Consider the following 25,619-nt stretch of genomic DNA (forward strand, 5'->3'; position numbering starts at 1 on the left):
ATGGCTGTCCCACACGCATGGACGAGTACACAGGACTCTGGTCACACATTGATATTACTATCACCAGCAGTGAAATAGGACAATATATGGAGTGGAGGACTGATTCAGATCTCCATGCCAGTGACCATTGTCCCATATATGCTTCTTATGATGTACAATTACAATCTGCGTTTATTGAGCCTGGGCGGGACATATTTGCAGGATGGAACTTAAATAAGGCCAAGTGGTGTGAATTTACTGACCAGTGTAATTTTGACAACATTGATGTGACTGACATGAATGCGAGCTATCAAACTATGGTGGAGAAACTTCTGTCGACTGCACGTGAAACTATTCCACAGAAAACAGGTCCTCCCAAATATAGCTGTCCATGGTGGAATGAGGATTGTAAGGAAGCAATCCGTGCTAGAAAAACGGCATTGAACCGTTTTCGACGTAATCGAACCACTGCACTTCTAATGGCATACAAGGAGGCCAAGGCTAGGGCCAGGAGAATTATTCGCCAAGCGAAAAAGGAGTCGTGGGAGAAACTTTTACACCTGTTCAATGTGAACACACCACTGCAACAACTATGGGGAATAATAAGGAAATTTACTCGCAAAGAAAGATACAGGAAGTCGTTACCCGTGCTCAAGGTTGGAGACGAGGTGATTGATGACCAGCTGGAAGTGGGAAATGTTTTAGGACAATTTTATTCTGATCTATCATCTTCCCTACACTACAGACCAAGGTTTATCGAGCACGAGAGGGAGATGAGCGCTCATCTTCCCTCTTTCGTGTCTCAGAACGAGGAAGTATACAATGATTTATTCTCACTGCCTGAGTTAAAAGAAGCGATCTTTAAGAGTGGAAATACCTCAATGGGACCTGATAACCTCCATTATGCGTTTTTTAAACATCTCTCCCAGGAACAATTGGTACATGTGCTGAACATGATAAACTGCATATGGTGTGCTGAGGAAATACCGCAACAGTGGAAACCAGGGTTGGCATTTTTGCCGGCAAAAACTAGTTTATGCCATTTGCCGGTTTAAACCGGTTTTAACCGGCAAAAAGTGGCAAAAACTGGCAAAAACTAAAAACCATCACAATGATATGCCTGGACATGGATTTGAACATGAAACATTTTAAGGAGAATTCGGTGAAAGCTTTATGCTTTCAAACAGAAGTGACATTGACCGTTGAAGTGTTCTATAACTCAAAAACACTTCCATGGGCTTTCCATAAGGAACCACTAAGACACCTTTTGAGGTTGACAAATGAGCCAGTGCAAGAGCGAGTCCTGCACAATCAGAAGTGCGAAGGGGTATCTGCCACTGATATGGCACTGCACCCTACCGTGGCAGCTTTGCCCCACTCTCCCCTACATGGAAATACATTCTGTGGTGGATGTCTACCGACATGCATAGACATTTTAAGCAGGGATAAGTAATGAGGCAAACTTCAGAATGTTTGGTGCATCTCTATAACATCCAGAAATGCATTTGTACATTTCAGATCCATTCCTAACTAGAACAGTTGTGGTTTAAGCCACCTGAGTTTTATCCAGTTTTTGCCAGTTTTTGCCACCAGGGTTTCTGCCAGCCGGTTTAAACCGGTTAAAACCACTGGCAAAAACCAGTTTTTGCCACCCCCTGCCAACCCTGGTGGAAACACTCTATTATAATACCAATTCTTAAACCGGGCAAGCCAAAAGACGAGCCTGCATCCTACCGACCCATACAGCTTACCTCCTGTTTTAGCAAGATCATGGAACGGATGGTGACAAAGAGACTTACCTGGTATGTTGAACAGAACAGTATCTTATCTGAATTCCAGTGTGCGTTCCGGAAGGGAAGGAATACAGCTGACCATTTAACTCGATTGGAATCCGAGGTGCGGAAAGGATTCTTTTATCACCAGTATACATTGGCGGTGTTTCTAGATTTACAAAGTGCATATAACCTCACATCAAAAGTGGCCATCCTCCATCGTATGCATACCATTGGACTCCGCGGAAGGCCTATGCACTTTGTTAAATCTTACCTTGAGGAACGAACGTTCCAAGTTAAAAATGGCGTGCTCTCAAACACTTTCACTCAGGAGAATGGACTCGTACAGGGAGGCGTGATCTCCCCGCTCTTGTTCAACCTGATGATTAATGATATTTTTGCCAATATTCCTGAACATGTCTCATATGCCCTATACGCGGACGATTGCTCCATGTGGGTACGAGGTCGGCGGATTTTGCCTCTAATTGAAAAAATGCAGACAGCTCTGAACAGTGTCACCGAATGGACCGATCGTTGGGGGTTTGTCTTCTCCCCGAATAAGTGCAATGCCGTCATATTTAGGCGCTATATGAAAGAACAAGAACTGACTTATTTGCCATCACTGAAGGTTTATGACCAGCCACTCCCATACTGTGATGATGTGAAGTTTCTGGGTGTTATTTTTGACTCCAGATTGAATCTTACTAAACATGTGCAGTATGTTAAGGGTAAAGCTACTAAACGGATATCTGTCTTAAAATGCTTGGCCGGACGAAGCTGTGGGGCGGACCGGAGTGTATTGATACGCATGTATAAATCCATGATACGACCTATTCTTGATTATGCCTGCCAGATTCTAGATGGACCTCAGAACAAGGTGGTAGAATCACTTGACTCCATACAAAATCAGTGCCTTAGGATAGCAACCGGAGCTCTCCGTACATCACCGATCTTACCACTGCTGGTTGAGACTGATGTTCTTCCGCTGAGACTTCGGCGATGCGAACTAACTCTGAGATTTTGTCTTAAAGTTAAAAGCCGAGATACTCACCCGTGTAGACATCTTATATTGAGACATGCAGCTTTGCACCACGTGGAGGCGGCATATATGAAACGAATATCGGGATTTCCATTGTATGAACGTATGCTCCAGATGGTAGACGAAAGTGGATATGTATTTCCTGCTGCAATTGCACTGAGAGAGAGCCATATACCGCCTTGGCGTTTACAGAGATGCGAGATACTAAGACTTACTGATGAACGTAAAAGTTGCCTCGACAATCTAAAAGTCCAGTGTGATTTCCGTGAATTGAGACATTCTTATGCTGACTATGCCTTCATTTTTACTGATGGTGCAAAGGGCCCAAATGGTGTAGGATGTGCTTATATTCATGGTGATCGCTATGGGAAGTACCGACTACCTGTACAGTGTTCCATCTTCACAGCAGAGGCGACTGCCATTCTAAAAGCACTGTGCTACATTGAAACTGAGCGTGACAAGAAATGGGTGATTTGTACTGACTCCTTGTCCGTGACGATGGCCATTGGAAACCCTCCCTCAGCTAACCCTGTTATTACCGAGATTTTGGACCATGTCCACACTCTTCTTGATACTGGTTTCTCGATTATCCTGTTATGGATACCTGGTCACACTGGTATAACAGGAAACGAGACGGCTGATATACAGGCGAAGGTAGCCATGAGCCTGAATGATATAACTACACCACTGCTTGGGATGCGAGAGTTTTATCCTGCAATCCGCTCTACGATCAGAGATATGTTTGGTCGGTTCTGGGCTGATCACCCTGCTGGCACTACTCTGAAAGCTATCAAGGAGCGTGTGGAACACTGGTCTAGCAGTAGCCGACCCAGTAGAAGAGAAGAGGTTACATTATGTCGTCTGAGACTGGGCCATACTCGGTACACCCATTCTTATATCATTGATCGAGAGCCTAGACCACTGTGTGAAAGATGTCGCTGCCTGCTTTCTGTACAGCACTTTCTCATCGATTGTCCAATGTACGCCATCGAGAGACAACCATTGCAGCAACTGTGTCAGAGACATGCGGTTCAGCTGTGTCTGAAATCGCTGCTATGTGACGACTTTCCTGAGATATTGAACGAAGTGATGATCTTCTTGCGAGCGTGCGATCTTATGAAACGCCTGTAAACAGTGAATTAAGAAACAATAGAGCCAGACCAAGGCCCGAGACAGACTATGTGCGACTCACGTGCGATAGCGTATGTATACCCGACGCGTGTTTCTTTTTTTCTTTTCTTTTTTAATGCTGGAGTCAAAAGCCTGTGTGCATGGTAGTGCCTCTATTTACATGTAACACACTAGATGTAATATGAATGTTCTATGTCCTTTGTTTTGCATCTGTCTCCGTGTGCTATGTCCCACCAGTACTGTGGTCTGTGTTATGTGGAAGTGGTGCGTGGAAGTATGACTGATCGTGAATGAATGTACACTTCTTGACTGACAGGACAATCGACGGTGGTGGCACTTAAGACAGTATCGAGCGTAGTTGATCACGTAGTTTAGAAACTAATTAGTTTGGACGAACCTAACCAGCTGGTCTCTCTATCCATGGATCCACGCAGCGCGCTTAGGGAAACACTACGGCCAAAGCATTCCTACGTACACGGCCTGAACAACTGGTCTGCGACCACAGTGTATCGATACATGTTATGATGGTTATGGTGATGAACGACATCCTCCTACTCTAACGAGGAGACAAGCGTACCTATTGTTACCAGAGTGTTTATCAATGGCAAATTAATGTATATGGAGTGTTATTTTGACTGTTGAAAAAAGCCAGGCATAAAAGATACCGGTCGTTTATGTTACTTTCATTTTCAGTTCTTTATCTCTAAGTTCATAACCATTTTATAGTTCGCTACTAACATTAACTACTGTCCTACCTGGAAATATTCCTCAATACTATATCCTGGTTCTATCCGGTACGCTGTTGTCTTTCCGTTCCACTACCACGCTTAGTACTCCATTGTCTTACCTACCAACTCTGAAGACATGAAAGTGGCAACAAGACATCTACGGACGCTCTGAGCCCGATGAGGCTATGCGCCCTAACCCACGACCAAGACCAAGACCCAACGCGTGTGAAAGATAGAGTGGAAAGCATACCAATACAGAAAAAAGGTATTTATAAATTGGGATATGCGCGAATTTAATTATAATTAGGTAAAATGAAGCTATTAAACCTAAATCTTTAACCTAGGAAAGTGGTAATTGTTCGTTCAGTCTCATGTGATATGAGCCAGATTGAGATAACTGGCCTATAATTTGAATTCATTGACATCCAAGGACCAAGACTTGCGTTTTTTCACGAAGTTACCAGCTCTCCGTACCCTATAAGGACTTTGTGAATTGTGAGTGAGTAGTAAGATTACTATTCATTCTGCCAGTCTTGCCAATCTTTTGTGAGTAGGACACCGGTGGTGCGCGGCGATGTGCATATACTCAGTACTCACCTGGTCAACTCACCTGGTTGGGTTCCCAGTGTCATTTAGGAAGTCAGGAAGGAAGTGAGAAGTGGATATGAGGAACAGGAACCCTGAATCCGAGACACACCAGCCAAAGTTGAGTTCTTGTCTGAGGAAGATAATGAAGTACGAAGGCTGAGCGTCTTCCCTGATGATGATATGTTAAACTTTGGACTCTAAATTCAGCCATATAACCGAGATTGCGCGATCGTAGGGTAGAGGGCAGGGTCAACGCAATAAGCTTCACTCAGCGGGGGCTTGTCCTTGTGAATCTTTCCAATCAAAAGGGTCTAACTGAATTCATAAAAAAATACAAGACCATACAACACCATGTTCTTGTTGTTGTTGGAATAGGACACGTTGCCTTGCGACCCAAGCGTCCAACTTCACTGTAGTCGTTCTCTTGACTAGTAGTCACGTCCTTTCTTGTTCGGTACCAAGGTGTCGGTACTAAGCGGTACTAAGCGGGTGACAATGGAAGGAGTAAGGAGATACCAAGGTAAGGAAATTGCGCAGGGAGGAAATTGCCAGGGAGGAATAACCTTAGGAGGGAGAAGTTGATAAGTTGATGAAGAATCTTGAAGTTTATGTTAGTGTTAGTAGTTCAGCGTTATGTGAAGCGATCTAGCTATTTCAAATTGGAACCTGACCTGTTACCATACAACACCATACAACATACAAGACCATGTTTTGATCCCTCTTATAGGATGCCAATAGAGAAGAGGCTGTAGTGAGTGCAATGACCTGCAACAAGAATGGTCACAACAGTCAAACAAACACCTCTCATGCCCTGAAAGCTGACTTCCTTGATTGGGACTGTCAAATGTAAACTATTGAAGATGCAGAGGTGACATGGTAACACTAGGTAACCATCCCAGCCACAACAATTGGCCTCGCTGGGCTGTATCCGGCTTTACTCTGGCTAGCTCCAGCACTTACTCCAGCCGAAGTACGGGCAAGGTCTACTGGAGGCTCTACTGCAGCTGACATACAATCCAGAGCTTTCCCGTAGCACAGCCGGACTTTGCTGCAGCAGCCATGCCATACCTCAGCTGTACTACCGTGGCTGAAGTATGGTTGAGGTACGGCACTTGAGGTGAAGTGAAAGCCAGAGCAGCTACGCTACGAGACAGCCGGACCTGGCCGTAGCACGCCTTGGCAGGGAGCCAGACTCGAACCGGACTTGGCGGTCCAAAACCATGCCAACTAAGGAGTGCTACGGCTAAGACTGGCTAGCCAGAATAGAGCCATATCGACCAAAGCCATATCGACCCTGTTCCGGCGGCGTTCCGTTTACATCGGCCCAAATCTGGGGTGTCAGAGTTGCCGGAGCTAAATGGACTTCAGCCAAACCAAATTGCTGGCTGGGATATATCAGCTGCTGCACAAAGGGTTGATTATGTCACCAGGAATCTTTTTGACTTAGAACGATTCGGCTCAAACCAGTGGCCCCTCCGGAAAAACTCCGGAAATCCAGCTCCACCAAACTCATGCGCAGAAACGTGTTCTGCTTCACTGGCATAAGGAACTGGATTTTGTTCCTGAATGCAGCGTTCATGGCACAGTCTGTCGACCAGTTCAAGACCCGGCTGGACAAGCACTTGGGTGGTATTATGATTGACATCCCCTATCCCTAAGAGCCCAGCATACACCTACCCCAAAATGAGCTCAGTGAGAGCGGGATCCCTGGATCAGTTAGAGCGATGTAAATTCCTCATAAGCCCTCAATAACTCCACCGAAGGCCTCCGTTACCCCAATGGCCCCACTCTGTCAATCCCTGCTGTAGTCTGTAATTGTATTGGGCAGCTGTGCCTATTATAGGGTAACAGTGTTTCTTGTTTCTGTCTCCAGGTGGCAGTATGAGCGTCACTGAGCAGTTGCAGCGAACGCCGCGAGGCCGCCTGAAGTATGATCGACATAGGGTCTGCCTGCAGTCCTTTGAGGTAATTAATGGAAATGGAAATGTGGATCAAAAGTTTCTGGCGTTTCATGTTTTTAAATGCGTTTTTATTTTTAGCGTAACGGTTTTGCAAGCATCACCATTCACATGTTTTGTTTTGTTTTAGTTTGTGGAAAGTTTGTGGAAGACCAGATCTTTGTTTAGTTCGCGATCACCTGATTTTGTCGAGTGCTCTGTGCGTGTCCCTTAGGTATGATGATGTCTCGCGACATCCGTACCGCCTGTCGATGTTCCGTTGCACGTGTCCTGCTCGTGTCTCACAACTCGCACCCTGTCCGTGACTGATTCCACGTGCCCCGTTCGAATATCGCCAATACCTCGTTAACCGTGCTCTGTTCGTGCCACAGGACGTTCTGGATGAGATTCACTCCGAAATGGAGTCCCTCCAGGTGCGCGTGGCCGTGCCGCGCTCACCGGCCGACTATTCCTCACCGCCGAGCTTCGGTCTCGCTTCTTCTGACGACGAGGACAGTAACACGCCTCTGCACCCGCGGGTCACACGCATGACCTGCCGCGGACCCTGGTCTCCGCGCGCTTCCGGCTCTGTCAGTAAACCCACCCGACAGAGCTTCGCCAGTGTCGGCTCCGTGACGAAATCTCCAGATGGGAGGAATGAGAGTGGGGTAGAGGAAAAGTCTGAGCACAGTGTGGAGAAAGACAATGAACAGACTGTGCGGAGGAATATCGAGACGAGTTTCCAGCGGAGCAGGGAGGAAGATCAGAGTCCTGAGAGGGGTGTGGATGAGGAAAAGCAGAAGCAGAGGACCAGCACCCCGCGGCATGGCTCGACACCCACCCCCTTTACGCCGAGGACTTTCGACAAACTGATCCACGATGAGAGGCAGCGACATCTGGAGCAGGCCAAGGTGGGTAGATGGCGGAGGCTCAGGGGCGTCCGTGACAAACAAAAGTCCTAACGAGCGGTAGATTCTCTCCTTCCACGTGAGCCTGCCGTTATGTCATGTGTCAAGTATGTGAGATGTGAGGATGTCTGGTCGTCACCCTTGATACCTATGCTTTGTCAAATGAGCTTGTTGTGCTGATATGTAGACAAAGTATCAATGGCGTGAAAGGGTTGAGCTTTTTTATTCTAAGCGAAATGTATCTGGACAATTTGTCATGTGTCAGATTCAAGAATTGTGTCCCAGCAATACCTATCTCCATTGGTGTACCATATTTTCCCAGCGTATATATCAGGACACGGACGTGCCAAGCTAGCTAGGCCTTTCAGCTCTAAGCTCTGTAGTGGCTCCCCAAACTCCGCTCAATCATCGCACTGCTCACCATGTGAACCCCCGACAGGCGGCGGCTCGCGCGCGACTGGCAGCTGCTGAGGAGACGGTGCGCCGTCTGCGTGAGCAGCACGAGCAGCGTCAGCGACAGCTGGCGGTTGAACAGCAGCGGCGCAGTCGTCAGCAGCACGAGCAGCGCACGATGCAGCGGCAGCGCAGCGAGCAGCAGCTCCGGCAGCAGCAGGAGAGCATGCGCCAGCAGCAGCAGCTCGATGCCAAGGTACGGGCGCGGTGATTGGTGAGGGAGAAGGAGGGATGGACGGCGTGGGTGAGTGCCTATTGTACAGGCTGACTTTGTATGATGGTCGTTCGGCACGCTTTTGGGCCACAAAACTTCAGAAACCTACCCTATATCTACTCCCTCCCCTCATCTGACCTTAGTGACCCCCCCCCCCAGAACCTCATGAACGGGTGCAGGCGACCGTTCAGCAATAGCTTACTAACTCATTAACCCTCGCTCCTCTGAGGACCTCAGTGCGCGTGTCCAGGCGGCCGTTCAGCAGCACGTCTCACTATTTCTCCCCCTGACCTCCCTCAGGACCTCGGTGAGCGTGAACAGTCGGCCGTACACTAATATCTCACCATTCCTCCCCCCTCAGGACCTCGGTGAGCGTGAACAGTCGGCCGTACACTAATATCTCACCATTCCTCCCCCCTCAGGACCTCGGTGAGCGTGTACAGTCGGCCGTACACTAATATCTCACCATTCCTCCCCCCTCAGGACCTCAGTGAGCGGGTACAGTCGGCCGTACACTAATACCTCACCATTCTTCCCCCTCCCCCTCCCCCTCAGGACCTCAGTGAGTGTGTACAGTCGGCCGTACACCAATACCTCACCATTCCCCCCCCCCCCCTCAGGACCTCAGTTACAGGCTGCCGTGCAGCTGCAGCAGCACGTCCTCACCTCTCCCTCCCCCCTCAGGACCTCAGTGAGCGGGTACAGGCGGCCGTTCAGCAGCACGTCTCACCATTCTCCCCCCCCCCCCCCTCAGGACCTCAGTGAGCGTGTACAGTCGGCCGTACACCAATACCTCACCATTCTTCCCCCCCCCCCTCAGGACCTCGGTGAGCGTGTACAGTCGGCCGTACACCAATACCTCACCATTCTTCCCCCCCCCTCAGGACCTCAGTGAGCGTGTACAGTCGGCCGTACACTAATACCTCACCATTCTCCCCCCCCCCCCCTCAGGACCTCGGTGAGCGTGTACAGTCGGCCGTACACTAATACCTCACCATTCTCCCCCCCCCCTCAGGACCTCGGTGAGCGTGTACAGTCGGCCGTACACTAATACCTCACCATTCTTCCCCCTCCCCCCTCAGGACCTCGGTGAGCGTGTACAGTCGGCCGTACACTAATACCTCACCATTCTTCCCCCCCCCCCTCAGGACCTCGGTGAGCGTGTACAGTCGGCCGTACACTAATACCTCACCATTCTTCCCCCTCCCCCCTCAGGACCTCGGTGAGCGTGTACAGTCGGCCGTACACTAATACCTCACCATTCTTCCCCCTCCCCCCCCCTCAGGACCTCAGTGAGCGGGTACAGGGGGCCGTGCAGCAGTCACTATCTCTCCCCCCCTCAGGACCTCTGTGATCGGGTACAGGCGGCCGTACAGCAGTCACTATATTCTCTCCCCCCCCCCCCTCAGGACCTCAGTGAACGGGTATAGTCGGCCGTACAGCAGTCGCTATCTCTCCCCCTCCCCCCTCAGGACCTCAGTGAGCGGGTACAGGCAGCCGTACAGCAGTCACTATATCTCTCCCCCTCCTCCCTCAGGACCTCAGTGAGCGGGTCCAAGCGGCCGTGCAGCAGCAGCAGGCAGACGAGGAGGAGCGGCGCCGAAAATCCGCCGAACAGCGCGCCAACCTCGACCGCATGGTGGCTGCTCAGAAGGAGATGCGCTCCATCGTGTCACAGGTCTTCACCAGCATCAAGTGAGTGACCCGTGGGTGGAGAGCTGTAAAGGTGTGGTTTACATAATGCGCATGGATTGTAGTGGTGTGTTTATATAACGTGACACGGGCAGACCAGTCATTAGTGGGAACTTTGAACGCAGTGACCGGGTGGATAACTTCTATTGTTATTGCTAAAACATTGGTACTTGCTGCAACTGGTTATTGCTTCAGTGGCATGTTCAGCCATATAATGCTTGCCGTAAAATCAAATATCGTGACGTACTCGGATTAAACACGAACGTGATCCATGAAGGCTAGACGATGTAGACAGTTGCGTTTTTGATGATTAATTGCATATAAGCTGAATGAAAACACTCTATGGACTAGCTGAATATAAAAAGCATCGCTGCTTCACGTTGCTAGGATTTTCTGCGATGGTCTTGTACCGAATTATTGGCGTATGTACAAGTGAAGCATTCAACCTAGGCTGGACAGTTCGTTCGCGATATCTCGTTTTTTATTGCTTTGGTTATATAAGCGTACTCTGGCGAAAATGGAACGAAAGGCTTTTATGGACATAGAAGGCTCACTCGAGCTACATTACTTTTTAGAACGTTTGTCCCTTGTTTTTTACGACATGTTGACCGTTATTGAAAAAGCTGGGCAGTACCTGCATATGACTTGTATAACATTAGCGTTCCACTTACGCGGGCTGGACCAATAACGCTATTTCTATGCCTGAAGAGAGTTCAGTTTTCAGCATTAGCTCATGGTCGTTTTTTATGCATTCGTACTCAATTTTCATTTACTTCTTCCACCATCTATTCATCCGCTCTATATTTATCCTTACCTCCCTCCCTCCTTCCTCCTGGAATGGACTCAGGTCGAACCCTCCCATCGACCATTGCCCCCCCCCCCCCCCGCTGGTTTCAAGGGCTGATCGGCACGGCGTAACCTCCCCCCTGCCCCGCCGGTTTCAGGGGCTGAGTAACCTCCCCTCTCCGCTGACATCTCCCCTGTTCCGCCTGTTTCAGGGGCTGCGCGGACATCTCTCGGCTGCAGGACGGTCCGGCGGCCGGTCAGGTGGAGCGACTAAAGCAGCTGCTCTCCGCCATGGACCGGCTGTCGACCGCCCCGCCGGCCGAGCTCGATGTACCCGAGGCCGAGCGGGCGGTCGCGGAGGCCACCGAGCTGGCACGGAAGATCACCGCTGTTGTCGGTCAGTGCTGGATGGGTGTGGATGATTAGATATGATGTGAGAGAGGGAGAAGGCATCATGGGGCCGGGTACCTGGTGTGAGCTAGGGTCAGATGTGATTTCTTTCTGCATCTGCTGTCAGCTGTGTTTGGTTTTGGGTGAAGTGATGGTTGTTTAGCGTGCTTGCTTCCATTGTTATGACATATTTGTTTCGTGCTTGACCTTATTCCTTAATTAGTATTTGTTTCTTCGTTATTAATTGTGTTGTACGTCAATTGAGTCAATTCCAATAATGAAAATATGGTGCTCTTGATTTAAATTATGTAAAAGTGTAGAAGCAGCTATCCCCATCTGGGTCACACTCCTGTGAAAAACACTGTCTCCTCGCTGAGCGTGCGTCTAATCACCGGTCTCCCCAACCTGACACCACCTTCCTGGCTCCACAGATGAGATCAACGCCGCCGCTCAGGCTGCCAAAGACGCCAAAGCGGCAGCGGCGGCGGCGACCGCAGCGGCAACTGCGGCGGCCGCTGCACAGCCCGTGGCCGCCCCGGTGGCCGCACAACCGAGCACAGGTGGGCTGCGGTTTGTCTCTGTATAGCCCATCAGAGGCAGGCGTTTCGCTCACTCCCTCTCTCCCTCGGTTTCTTACAGTTAGATCACTGCCGTAGCGCGGATCCTCACTACCACACCGTTGAGCCCCGAGCTGGCCGATCTCGGCCCTGACCGGCCCTGTCTGTCGCACAGGCCCCGGCCAGCTGGGTGACGCCGTGCTGCCGGAGGACAACACCCGCTACGAACAGGTGCAGAAGGCGGCGGCAGAGTTCCGCGCTCAGTTCGCCAGCCTGCTGGCAGACCCGGCGCTCAAAAAGTTCAAGTTTGATTGCCAGGTATGTTGTAATGGACAATGGGCATGCGGTTTTGCTATGTTTGTCCTATGGTGTTGGTATCCAGCTATTCAAGCGTAACTGAATTGAGGTGTCTTTTTTATTGAATGATGTGTTTGGTCGTTTGAAGCTGCTCTCTAGACATGTCCTGCGGCTTTTGACCGTAATGTTTCTGAGTTAGATCTGAAACGAGGACGGCAAATCACGGGCCACTTTGGAGGACAACCATTAGCTGTGAGACGTGTTCTGTAGAATGTGCACGCAGCCCCATTCGCCAAAGTCGAATTCAACGCACACGGACCCAATTGTTTGAAAACTAAATAGTTTGATATCGACGTTATCGGCAGTTCAGGCGAGGGTATTTTGACTGGATATCTGCTGCAGCGTGAATGTTAGTTCAGGTTGAGTTTAAAATGAATCGACTACATTTGATAGTTATAACTTAAAGGCATGCTACTTATTTCTCACATCACAGATAAGTTTGAAGACTTTTGAATTTTGATTCTTCTCTGAATATACGCAACGCTATATTTGAATCGTATTTCTCGATTAAGATTCTTTCATAGCCTCAGAATATTTGCCTAAAACGAAGAACGATCGACAAACGCAGACGCGAGGCTGGCGCATTGGAGCACGATTGCCACATTGCGCGATCCCACGGGCCAACAGCGAGCTAGTTAGTCTGAATTCACCACCAATCAGGCGACTGGTCGAAACTCTGCCGTGAGAAGTTGTTTGTGTGTTTGTTTGTAAGCGCTTGTGTGTGCTCGCGTGCGTGTGTGGGTGTGTTGGACCGTCCGCTTCGGCCACAGTTCCGTCCCCGGCAGACCATTATCTCAGGTCACACACTCGGACTGTCACAGTCCGAAAGGGTCACCCACACTGGCCACTTTAAATTCACGGACGCTACACCGATACGGACTCGTGGAGCGTATCGGAGAAGTTTGACGAGTGGGACAGCTCCCTCACTCTCTCTTCCAACTCTCTCACTCTCTCCTCTCGGTCGCCGTGTCTTCCGGAGACTAGCCCGAGGTCATTTATCAGGAACTGACGGAAGTTTCCATGCACGCACGCTACATGCGATTTGCTCACTCCGTATGGTGTGTGCTGAAACCGACCTGGCCGGACGTGGGTACATACATCCATGAGCATTGGGCATGGCTGGATGTGAGACTGCGGCTCGCGTTACAGCTGGCTGGCTGCTATGTGGAGAATAGTTCTTGGATTTCATTCAATCTGTAAATATGTGCACTTTCGTGTTCTAATATGTCACAGATACAGGGTGAGGTATCGGCGCTAAAGGTCAGCATGGAAGTATCTTAATCTTGTAGTAGCTGACCTTCGTCAAACCCCAGTAACAATACCAGGCCCTCATGTGTGCAAAACGGTGCGGTGCTTTACCAACTGGCCATGGAATCACACCTAGCTATTCATACCATCATCCAACCTCCATCCGTTTATAATACCCAGATGTTTTGAACTTCGGACACAACCCAGCATTCTTTGCTTCTTTTACGATAATGATCCATGGCTGTCTTGATGCCTTTCGTCCACACTCATCTAACCCCTCCTCGTCCCACAGAAAGCGGTGAACACGCCGATAAACGCCATCTCGCCTGTATCGACGGCCCACCTGCGGGACAAGCTGGACAAGCTGCGTCAGCTGCTGAGGGGCCAGCCGGTGGCCGTGGCCGGAGGTCAGGTCAGCGCCGCCTCGCACCCCAACGGAGTCGCCTTCTGTCTCGACCTGGTCGCCAAAAAGTTTGTGGTGAGTAGATATTGTGTGCTGTGCCGCAAGGTGTGACCGTGCGTCGTGGGTCTAAGCGTAAATAGCCTGTATTCGACGCGCCCGTACACCTCATTTATCCAAGGAGGTAACTAGGCTGCGTTTTTGGTTTCAGAGTTAGTTGCGTTATTTCTGTGAGTGTGTTCGTAATTTGTGTGAATGGTTTTATTTAGTTCTTAGTGAGAAACTTTACCAGAATGAAGTTAGCCGCTCTCACGCGACGAGGGGATGAAATGTGTTATCAAATGGTCGATTATGCATAATTTGCCTGTTTTTCCTATAATGAATATCGTAACCAGTTCCAAGTCCAAGAAAATAGCGTGAATTGAGGTAATGTTTTCTGGTGCGATAGTCCTCTTTACATGCTTTTGTTAAATGCGTATAAAGGCTCCCGAAAAACGCACCTGGAAAGTATATACTTTTTTGACGGCATGATATACTCTACTTTATAGCTATTTATGCATTATGCTATTAATTACTTTATCGAAAAAGTGTTCTCGATTTCTAGCCTTTATAATACCTATACAGTGCAAACGTACGTATGCTTAGTTTTTTTCTCAAACCTATAGTTAAGCTTTCTCGCGGACTTAACGCGGTTTTTTTTATCCGGTTGTGAGTAGCTGGTTGGCGACGTTTCATCGAAAACAGTTTGTGTGCGTCGGCTAATGGCACTTACCGTTATTTGCTTCTCTTGCAGTACTCCCTCAGTAACTTTTACTTCCACAAAGACTTCAACGATTGTCTTACGCCCATTGAAACCTTGCATCTACAGACGGTGTTTTCATGAGGATATCAATGTAAAAATAGGTATGGGACGTTTTCCTCGGCCGTTGATATTAAACCTGCGCCGTAGCGGTGGTCCGCTTGAAGCCCCAGGCCTGAAGTGTTGGTGGGCGTTTTTACATCACCTGCCACCCAGCTTCTAGGCCTTGTAGCAGAAGACGGCACACCGTGTTCAAAAGCTTTCATATCAAAAGTCTGTCAATAGTTACTAAATACGGAATTAAAGGCTCATAATACGGAAAGGTAAGCAGTCATCGAAGTCAAGTTAAATTGACCATCCCACCTTAACTCTCGCCGGCCGAGGGGGGGGGGAGGGGGTGACGCCCCCCCCCCATAGGGTTTTTTTTCGCGATAGCTCCGAACACGCTGGCGCTAGAGAGCTGAAACTTGGCATACCTGACCTTTGATTCAAACCAGATCTTTTTACCTCAACCGCATTTTTGGGTCAGGTCAGGTCACTGACCTATGACGTCATAAGTGAACCTCTGCACGGTCTTCAGATTTCGCAACTTCGCAACGCCCTCACTGCCAGAGGAGATGTCACAGGGAAATGAAACTTGCAGGATCTAGTATCCATTATGAGTCTCACAACTTGTATATCTCGGATTTTTCCTTAAGGTCATGTGAGGTCAGGTCATTTTCCGCAACAAGTTTCTCCCTAGGGCGTCGAGCGATTAATCAAAGTTTATGAAGCTTGACGCACGGCATTGGCTGGTAAATGAATTAGGTATCGCAAAGCTGAATCGGTAGTGCAATTTAATTGGTACGACGCATTGCACTGAGCGCTGATAGTATTCCGATGCATCTCTCTTTCCTGGTAATATAAGGCTTCTCGCTTCCTTTCTCATCGCGAAGCGCTGAAATGGCTGAAATACGACTTTAGCTCAGGAGGCCAATCATATAATTGACGAAGAGCATCAATACGGTTCTAAAGCGGCTTGCGTTGGAGGCGGTCGCAGTTTTATCCCCATTGCTCCCGGGCTGGCCGGTGGTCATCCGCAGCAACGTTGTCTTAGCTCTGTAGCGGGGCAAGATATTATTATTTGTTTGATTTGCGAGGCTGGTCAGTCACTGGGGCATATAGGCTGCTACAGTGTACGGTGATGGGTCATTGGGTTATGGGCATTCAAAGAGGATAATTTACTCAGGTTGGCTGCCCGAGGCTCTCTCTCAACCGGTTGGGACCCCCTTTAAATACGTTTACTTGAAACAGAAGAAACGACACTTCACATCACAGTCACATCCCGGCCACTGCACGGAGGGGTACCTCCCACTGGATATACCACATTCACTCTTCGACTCACTCTAACTTAGCCTAACCTAACCTACCTAACCTAAAAACATAACCTAACGTAGCATAATCATGCACTCAAACACACATCTCACACACACGAAAAACGCCAGACTATCAGTCCGCTCCCTCCCTCTTTACCTAACTCTCCCCCAGTGGTGCACAGTGACAAGTTAATGCAAGCTTGTTAGATGTCATTTCCCTGCCCATGTAAAACGTAGCTGGTGTATTAGGCTGCGGATCACCCTGCCGCCAAGATAGAACACATGAGCAGCCTGCTCCCAAAATAAAAACAAAAAACAAAATGGTCATAACCTCCCCTTCCCAAATAATTCCTAAATACCAGCACTGATCCTAATCTATCCTTATAATTTCAACAACATCTCGTTCAGTGGCGACATAAGTTTGACGATCGCAGGCATGATCTGACTTGTCTAATCTATCCCGTCTCCGACTTAAGCTAGTAAAAACGACAGCGGAGGCCTAAAACCTAACATCAAGGGAGAATCTAATGCCAGGCCGGATTTTCCCTGCTTTGTAGAGTCCAACTCTCTTCCCCTCTCCCTTGAGCCTTAGCCGTGACCGCGACACGGCTATTTATTTTGCCCGTCTTACGCCGTAGAAACCGCCCGAGACATAGAACGAGAACGACCATGCAAGAGCAAAACATGCTGCGCGCGTCGCCCGCGATCACCATTGTTGAGCCGTCGATTTATCAACTTTTATAGAGAACCTAAAGCAAAACCTATCCAATCCCGAATTTCGTAGCATCTTCATCGCCTAACGATCCTTCGAGCTACAAACCACCTATCAACATAGCCCTAGCGCCTACTTCAACTGGAGCCCGCTCCCAGTAACCCTACAATGACCTGGTTCCCCTGAACCGACCTCCATACATACTTATTTCCCTTGCCACTTATTTACCGCATCAGGCCAGTTTCCGGATCACCAGATCCAATACCAGATCCTTCTCCGACCAAACCTATTCAGAAAGCAGTATTCCCCCTGTAACCCAGCCGTTTTAACCTACCGTTCCGGAACAAACCAATCGCTAAAATTAAGCACCTCTAAATCGCCAACGTTAAACCCCCTACCACTGATGCTTTAACCAATAATCCTATTTGTACGTTTAAAATGAGTTTCGGCCCAAATGCCATCAGATCAATCATAACTACACATTCAATCGTTCAACCCAGACAAAAACCCGTCCCATCACCCGTAGGCCGTAAGTGTAGACAACCGTGTCGATGAACACAACGTACACGGGGGTACGACACGCATAGACTGGCCTCGCAGCCCCGAATTATTCCCTAATATAGTACCTCTTAATTCGATACGATTTATCTTAATTGCTTTCCTCGAGTTTTACCGATAAGCATTTTTGTAGAGCGATAAAAGACCGTGTTCTAATTTCGACAAACCATGTAACTCTGACAAAGCATTAACTCAACCCATTCGTGAGAGAGAGAGAAAAAAAACATTGTCCGGCTCAAACAATTGGAAGTTGTAATCGATGCCTGACCCTAGTTCAATCATCGGTAATGTTTATGTCAATCCGGGTATAATTGTTAATGACTCGATGGTCCGTGTAGCGATAGCCGCTCTCAGTGGGCCACAGGTCACCTCTGACTGCGGGTTCGGCTCAGCCATTGTTGTCCCGCACCCCAGCGCGGTGCGAGCAGCGAGGGTCACCCGCCGATCCCCTGATCATTAGCACAGCCGAGCCCGTCCGGCCCGGGCGTCGCCGCGCCTGCGGGTTGGGGTCCATTTCCCCACGCGTCCCGAGACAGCACCTCCTCCGTGACGTCATGCACGCAGCAGACCCGACGACGCAATCGTGGATTACCGACTGACGACATGAAACGCGTGCTGGTAGCTATAAGTACGAGAGAGAGAGAGAGAGAGAGAGAGAGAGAGAGAGAGAGAGAGAGAGAGAGAGAGAGAGAGAGAGAGAGAGAGAGAGAGAGAGAGAGAGAGAGAGAGAGAGAGAGAGAGAGAGAGAGAGAGAGAGAGAGAGAGAGAGAGAGAGAGAGAGAGAGAGAGAAGAGAGAGAAAGAGAGAGAGAGAGAGAAAAAGAGAGAGAGAGAGAGAGAGAGAGAGAAAGAGAGAGAGAGAGAGAGAGAGAGAGAGAGAAAAAGAGAGGAGGGGGAGACATACATACATGCAGACAGACGGACAGACAGAGAAAGGGAGCCAGATGGAAGCAGATGGCCGAACGTATAGATAGACTGACGAACGAATGGACGGACGAGTCAATGGGTCGCCAACCAACAGACCGGCGTACTGACAGACCGTCAAACTGACAGACCGACGTACCATCAGACCACCAGACCATCAGACCATGAACGGCAAACCGACAGACTGACAGGTCAACAAGCCGACAGACCGGCTGGCCGACACTCAGAGACTGCATTACCAATCAATCGGAGAAGACTGATAGGAAAGGTGGAATGTCGATAGATCACATTCTTACACGCGTCGCATCCATGCTCCGTCTTCAGTCGGTGCTCTACCACCGCGTCGAGTGATCGTGTGCCGCCGTCGGACCTAGCGCCCCATCCCAGTTTCCCTGTGAACCCGCGCTGGACGGCCAGTGGCACGCGTTAATTGCTCTAGCCACCGCAGAACCGGCAGCCGGGACCGACCGGGTGCCCAAAGATGGCCGCTTCTCTCGACCGGCGCCGGCCCCCCCACCGCCGGCGCGCCGGCGGGTCACCGTCTGATCAGCCGCCAGGTAACCCCTCCCCACGAGCGGGACACCCCCTCCTTCACACACATTCCTGGGGATTAGCCGGGTCGGCGGCCGCAGCCGGCTGATGGGCCCGGACGGTGCGTGCAGAGACATTTAAATCGTTCATAAACGGTATTGATATCGTCGTTAATTGTCGGAGATAATGAGCGGCGTTCGGGCAAATTTAAAGTTAAGCTTAGCAAAATCGTTCTGGCCACACTCGATCAGAATCGTGAAATCAAATGATGATTATGGGGTATATTGCCGGAAATACAAACCAGGTAACGTTAACTGTTAGGTAGAGCATGTTAATTTCACAGGTAGGTCACGTCTCGATTAAATGATAGTGGAGCGGAAACAAAATGCCGGCCAATTAAATATACTTTAAATCATAACTGAGTCGTCAAGATACTAATCTCATCTCGGGCATACGTTAATTCACGTCAAATTTGACTGGCTTTTGCTTGAGCTCGGGCACCCAACCCGCCGGAAATGACAATTTCGGAAATGAAAATTTTTTGGTCGTTAATGACTTATGGGTTTTGTTTCGCATATTTACCAACCCTGAAACCTAGAAGACACTCGTCGTTCAGCACTGAGTTACGCTACATACTGAATGAAGTTACGCATGGATTTTTGGGGCTAAAACGCTCAAAACTTATCGTTACGCTAATCCACAGATAGTGAGAAATAAACAACGTTTACCGGACATTGAAGCGATCGAGTATATACTGCAACGTACGTCGATTTGCACTGGATCAAAATTAATTGAATCCCATCGTGCTAAATAAAAAATTATCGTGATAAATACTAAATCGTGCTGAATAATTAAATAATAAATCCGGCCACATAATTACGAAAAAACCTGACAGTACTACCGACGCAAATGCCTGTTTACTTTGATGGTCTCGAATCAGAGCTCTATCAAACAACAACCACGAGGACAACAACAACCCAGTATGATGTAGTGTGACCTCCCACCGGTGCCTGTGTTCCGAAAAAAAAAACATGCCAACGTGTGAACGGTGTCAGAAACGGTGTTCTGCTCGGCCCTCCCATTCTCTCCGAAGTCCGAGTTCTCTCGTTCTCTCCTTCAGCACTTTCATCTCGTCAAGTTAATCCATTCATGTTTCCCTCCCAAATAGCCCCAACAGATGTGAGTACTTTTTCAAGATATATTCAGCCAAAACGAAGGAAGAGAAACTAGCAGTGAAACGACAGAGTTTTCAAAGATAAGCAAAACTAGACTTAAACTAGCCATAAACCATAGTGAACTGAGTCGATCCCCAAAACAGAGTGCCAGATTACCTATGTCAACTTTAAACTAAATAGCTACTACGTAAAGTGCCGTCCTTTGAGCCTGCAACTGAATATTAGACAACCGGCTGGAGTAACCGAGACGAACGTAGCTGAGCATCACACGCATTTTGAAGAAAGTTCTACCGCCTTTCGCGTAATGAAGGCCAAAATTCGTCCCAATGGTCCGTCACTCTGATGCGCCCGGGTGCTCACATTTACACTCACGCACGCACACATTCAAGACCAGCCCTACCCCGCTTTAGACAAAATTGCAGATTTAAGTCTGTTAAGTGACAAAATGATACATATCCCAACCATCCCCCTTTTGATACCCTACAGCAAGGAGCAATGCCGTTAACTCATTCAACAATTACACGCTCACGCATACGTACATAACATGTCCCAGCCACTCCCATTTTTTATCTCCAGATCAAGGCGCAAGGCCGCTCAATCATACAAGTTCACACGCTCACGCATACGTACAGATCTCCCCCCCCCCCAAACAGGCCTAAATAAAATTACATCCCCGGGGCGAGAGAAAAGCCGGGGCAGCAGGCGGGGCACATTGGGGAAGGATTATGATAGGAAAGCAGCTTCATGACCTCCAGTGCCGACCTACCGCTTAGCTGTTGGCTGTGGACGACAGGGCTGACGGCCGGCTGGCAGCAGATTTATCGGCGAGCGGGCGGCACAGCGACGACGGACGGGTGGCAGAGTTGGCGGCAGCCCGCGGAGCGGTGGTGGCGGGCGGCAGAACGGCGGAGCGGCGCAGAGTCCTCCAGTGGCAGGCAGTCCTCCATCCTCCTCCTCCAGAACTATCACCGCCGACTCCTCCTCTCAAACTCTCCTCTCCGCTCGAACTCACTCCCTCCATCGCCTGTCCTTCTCCATCCTGCCGCTACAAACTGACTGTCTCGCCCACCTCTGAACTCCACTTCCCAGCTCTCCAACTCCAACTGAACTGCCGCCTGTCAGCGTCCCCAACGCCTCCGACTCTCCAACTCCAACTGAACTGCCGCCTGTGAGCGTCCCCGACGCCTCCGACTCTCCAACTGACTCTCTATCCTCAAAATCCTCAAAGTTTTGCTGGAGCTCCATCTGCCTCGGGCTGTCTCTAGAGTTGCCGTCTTCGCTCCGCCTCTTTCTTCCGAGTTCTGCTGTTCTCTGAATTTCCAGTAAGGGCCAATTTTCCAGGTCTTCTGTCCGTCTAACCAGTCTTCTGTATTTTCTGCTGAGTCTGGTTGCCGAAAGGGTGAGATTTCTATTAAATTTAACGTTATGTTGGGCCGAAACGTATGCGTTTTTCCGCTGTGCAGCCTCCGGCGTGCCGTTTCCATGGTGACTGCTATCCTCTCTGGGTGCTCCTCCTCCCTTCAAATATTCTGGCGCCGATAGGTGAATTTGAATCTTCTGCCCCTGGCGATGCCGGCAGATTTGCCACGCCGGCCAGGTTTGCCAGCGTGGGAAGATGGGCCCGGGAATGCGGATGTGCCGTGCCATGCTGGAATTTGGATATTGTTACTCCGTCGGCTGTCCCAGTTTCACGATGCTGATTGTCGGCGCCAGTCTCGGCACATCCTGGAAATGTGCTATTTCGAGCCGTGTTTTGAAGAAATTGCCTTTGAAGTGTGATACCGGTGGTCAATTTGGTCCCGGGCGCCCCGGCCTCCCGCTGCCGCAGCGGCGCTGTCGTGTCCTGTTTCCCAGGCTGACGGTGTCCGTTCGCCGCGCGTAGGAGGCTGCGTGCCTTTGTCCATCCGTCCCCCCCCCTGACCGGGGTTGGGACCCATTGCTGGACCCTTCCACGGTCAGCGACGGTGAGACGGCTCTGTAAGGGCCGCAGGATAATGGCGTTTGGCGGCGCAGTCTCAGATCCGTGTTTGTCCTGCCGTCCGGTGTCGGCCAGATGGTCGGCGGGTCAGCGGTGTCCGGTCGCCGGCGCGCTGCTGTTTTGAAGGATGAATTTGGGAACGGGTTGATTTGGGGAGGGAAAATGAAACGCGCCAGCGTTACATTTTCATAACCATCTTCTTTGAGTCGCGCCCCCGCGACTCGGGGTTGGAGCCGGCTGCAAAAACCTTGAGGGGAGATGATGAAACCTGAGAGACTTATGGGTAGATGAGGTGGGTGGTTAATTAGCGTCAACAGAAGGATGTGGCAGGACGAGGACTTAGCCCTGCCCGCTGGTCTCCTCACTCACCTCGGGGTGCACTGCGCCAGTTCGATCATTCCCTAGCATACACACAGTACATACACAGCGAGCAGACAAGACACGCATTTCCACAACATTCATCGAGGTCCATAGCGCTATCATCGCCCCTCCACTCGCTCAGAATTGACCCGGAATCCGCGCATCCGATCTTTCTCTTGCATGGATGGGAGAACGAATCACAAGTACCTATTCCTAATAAATTGTTGTGTTTTTGCAAAATGCTGCAACACTGCCTACACATCACTTGATGTCTGTGTGTCCCTTCCAGTCCTTAGGGGGACAGGCCTGGGTATTACACCCGCGGTGACCACGTAGACACTGCTGAGTCAGGTGTCGTAATTGAGTTCGGCAGCTGCCCCAGCTCCCGCTCCGTCTGGTGGGCAGCTGCTGCCCACTGTAGCCAGGAGAGCCGGCTGCGAAGCGGACCCTGGGGCAGGCGAGACTAGCCCCTGGAACCGTCCTCGCCAGCTCCGCCTTCCTCCGTCCGCCTACTGTAGTCGGATGACCAGGCGCGGCACCGCCCAAGCGGTGGGCGGCGCACCCCGGCTGTCACCTTCGCCAGCTCCGCCCTGGTGGTATATCCCCAGACCTGCAATAGAGAAACGGGGAAGGGATGGCGCCGGAAAGTAGCCCGGTGATGATGGTGTAGCCGATTGATGCCATTCTGCTGCGTCCTCGCCTCCGTAATGGCCTCGCCTCCGTCCGGACTGGAACCGGTTGACGCCCCCTCCTCCGTCTTCCTATCAGCATTGGCTCCCGCCAGTCCGCTCCAGTTGTCTCAGCTCCTCACCATCCCTCTCGGTCAGGTCCGGTTTCGTGCCTTCTCCTTTCTCCTTCCTCTGGATAGCTGCTACGGAATGACGTCAGCCCGACGGATCCCTGCTGACAGAGCCGGAACATTTCAGCCTCGACTCCGTGGCCAACGTTTGCGGGCCACTGAATGGACCAGCCACCCGTGTTCGAAAGCCAGAGGTTGTCCGCTGTCTCCCGTCCATCTCCGCCGCCCTGCTTCGGTTGCCGCCGTTGCCTCCTGTGATTGAGTTCTGCCTTTCAACATCTTTCTGGATATAATGCTCAATCCTACAACATCTTCATATCTCCTCGGCCAGCCCGCGTTTCAATACTAATATTACCAAACATAAAACTGCCCATCTTTACGATACAGCTGCTAAACGCCTCCTTTGGTGATTCAGTTCAGCTTTGCACCTCCTCCTGGGTAAAATGTTCAGATCTACAACATCTTCCAAAATATTACTGCTCAATACTTCAACATCTTCATATCATCAGTCGCCCTTAGCCAGCCAATGATACTATGAAACGTATGACCCGAGAACATAAAAAGCTATGTTCCCTTATAACTTTACTGCAAAACATCCTCCTTTGAGATTGAGGTCCACTTTCAACATCTTCGAGATAACCATGCTCATTCCTTCAACATCTTCACCCGCCGTTCAAACTGTCACTCATGGTTCCCGTTGCAGCCCCAAGTTGCAGAAGATTGTGTTACTTATAAAAATTACCCTTTACGGTCAATCCAGTCGAACTTTTGACCTGCAACTTTTTCGGTTCGGCTATGCGTGTCAGCCCACCGACTTCGTGCCTCCAGGACATGGCCATGCCCCACGTTGGGCGCCAAATTTCTTGTAGCGGGGCAAGATATTATTATTTGTTTGATTTGCGAGGCTGGTCAGTCACTGGGGCATATAGGCTGCTACAGTGTACGGTGATGGGTCATTGGGTTATGGGCATTCAAGAGGATAATTTACTCAGGTTGGCTGCCCGAGGCTCTCTCTCAACCGGTTGGGACCCCCTTTAAATCGTTTACTTGAAACAGAAGAAACGACACTTCACATCACAGTCACATCCCGGCCACTGCACGGAGGGGTACCTCCCACTGGATATACCACATTCACTCTTCGACTCACTCTAACTTAGCCTAACCTAACCTACCTAACCTAAAAACATAACCTAACGTAGCATAATCATGCACTCAAACACACATCTCACACACACGAAAAACGCCAGACTATCAGTCCGCTCCCTCCCTCTTTACCTAACTCTCCCCCAGTGGTGCACATGACAAGTTAATGCAAGCTTGTTAGATGTCATTTCCCTGCCATGTAAAACGTAGCTGGTGTATTAGGCTGCGGATCACCCTGCCGCCAAGATAGAACACATGAGCAGCCTGCTCCCAAAATAAAAACAAAAAACAAAATGGTCATAACTCCCCTTCCCAAATAATTCCTAAATACCAGCACTGATCCTAATCTATCCTTATAATTTCAACAACATCTCGTTCAGTGGCGACATAAGTTTGACGATCGCAGGCATGATCTGACTTGTCTAATCTATCCCGTCTCCGACTTAAGCTAGTAAAAACGACAGCGGAGGCCTAAAACCTAACATCAAGGGAGAATCTAATGCCAGGCCGGATTTTCCCTGCTTTGTAGAGTCCAACTCTCTTCCCCTCTCCCTTGAGCCTTAGCCGTGACCGCGACACGGCTATTTATTTTGCCCGTCTTACGCCGTAGAAACCGCCCGAGACATAGAACGAGAACGACCATGCAAGAGCAAAACATGCTGCGCGCGTCGCCCGCGATCACCATTGTTGAGCCGTCGATTTATCAACTTGTATAGAGAACCTAAAGCAAAACCTATCCAATCCCGAATTTCATAGCATCTTCATCGCCTAACGATCCTTCGAGCTACAAACCACCTATCAACATAGCCCTAGCGCCTACTTCAACTGGAGCCCGCTCCCAGTAACCCTACAATGACCGGTTCCCCTGAACCGACCTCCATACATACTTATTTCCCTTGCCACTTATTTACCGCATCAGGCCAGTTTCCGGATCACCAGATCCAATACCAATCCTTCTCCGACCAAACCTATTCAGAAAGCAGTATTCCCCCTGTAACCCAGCCGTTTTAACCTACCGTTCCGGAACAAACCAATCGCTAAATTAAGCACCTCTAAATCGCCAACGTTAAACCCCCTACACTGATGCTTTAACCAATAAATCCTATT

At 49.7% G+C, this 25,619-nt stretch overlaps 1 protein-coding gene across 1 annotated transcript; it reads left to right on the top strand.

Annotated features, from left to right (window-relative positions):
- Positions 1 to 5,714: 5,714 nt before the first annotated feature.
- LOC122364834 (nucleoporin GLE1-like) lies at positions 5,715 to 18,877 on the top strand. Its single transcript, XM_043335592.1, has 10 exons — positions 5,715 to 5,757; positions 7,111 to 7,202; positions 7,567 to 8,085; positions 8,522 to 8,731; positions 10,287 to 10,444; positions 11,440 to 11,624; positions 12,049 to 12,177; positions 12,350 to 12,492; positions 14,072 to 14,257; positions 18,851 to 18,877. The coding sequence occupies exons 1-10, from the start codon at positions 5,733 to 5,735 to the stop codon at positions 18,875 to 18,877; spliced, it is 1,674 nt and encodes a 557-aa protein (XP_043191527.1). The 5' UTR covers positions 5,715 to 5,732.
- Positions 18,878 to 25,619: the final 6,742 nt, after the last annotated feature.

The sequence above is a fragment of the Amphibalanus amphitrite genome, unplaced genomic scaffold (genome assembly GCF_019059575.1).
Source record: "Amphibalanus amphitrite isolate SeventyFive unplaced genomic scaffold, NRLGWU_Aamphi_draft 000702F_arrow, whole genome shotgun sequence".
Lineage (NCBI taxonomy): Eukaryota > Metazoa > Arthropoda > Thecostraca > Balanomorpha > Balanidae > Amphibalanus > Amphibalanus amphitrite.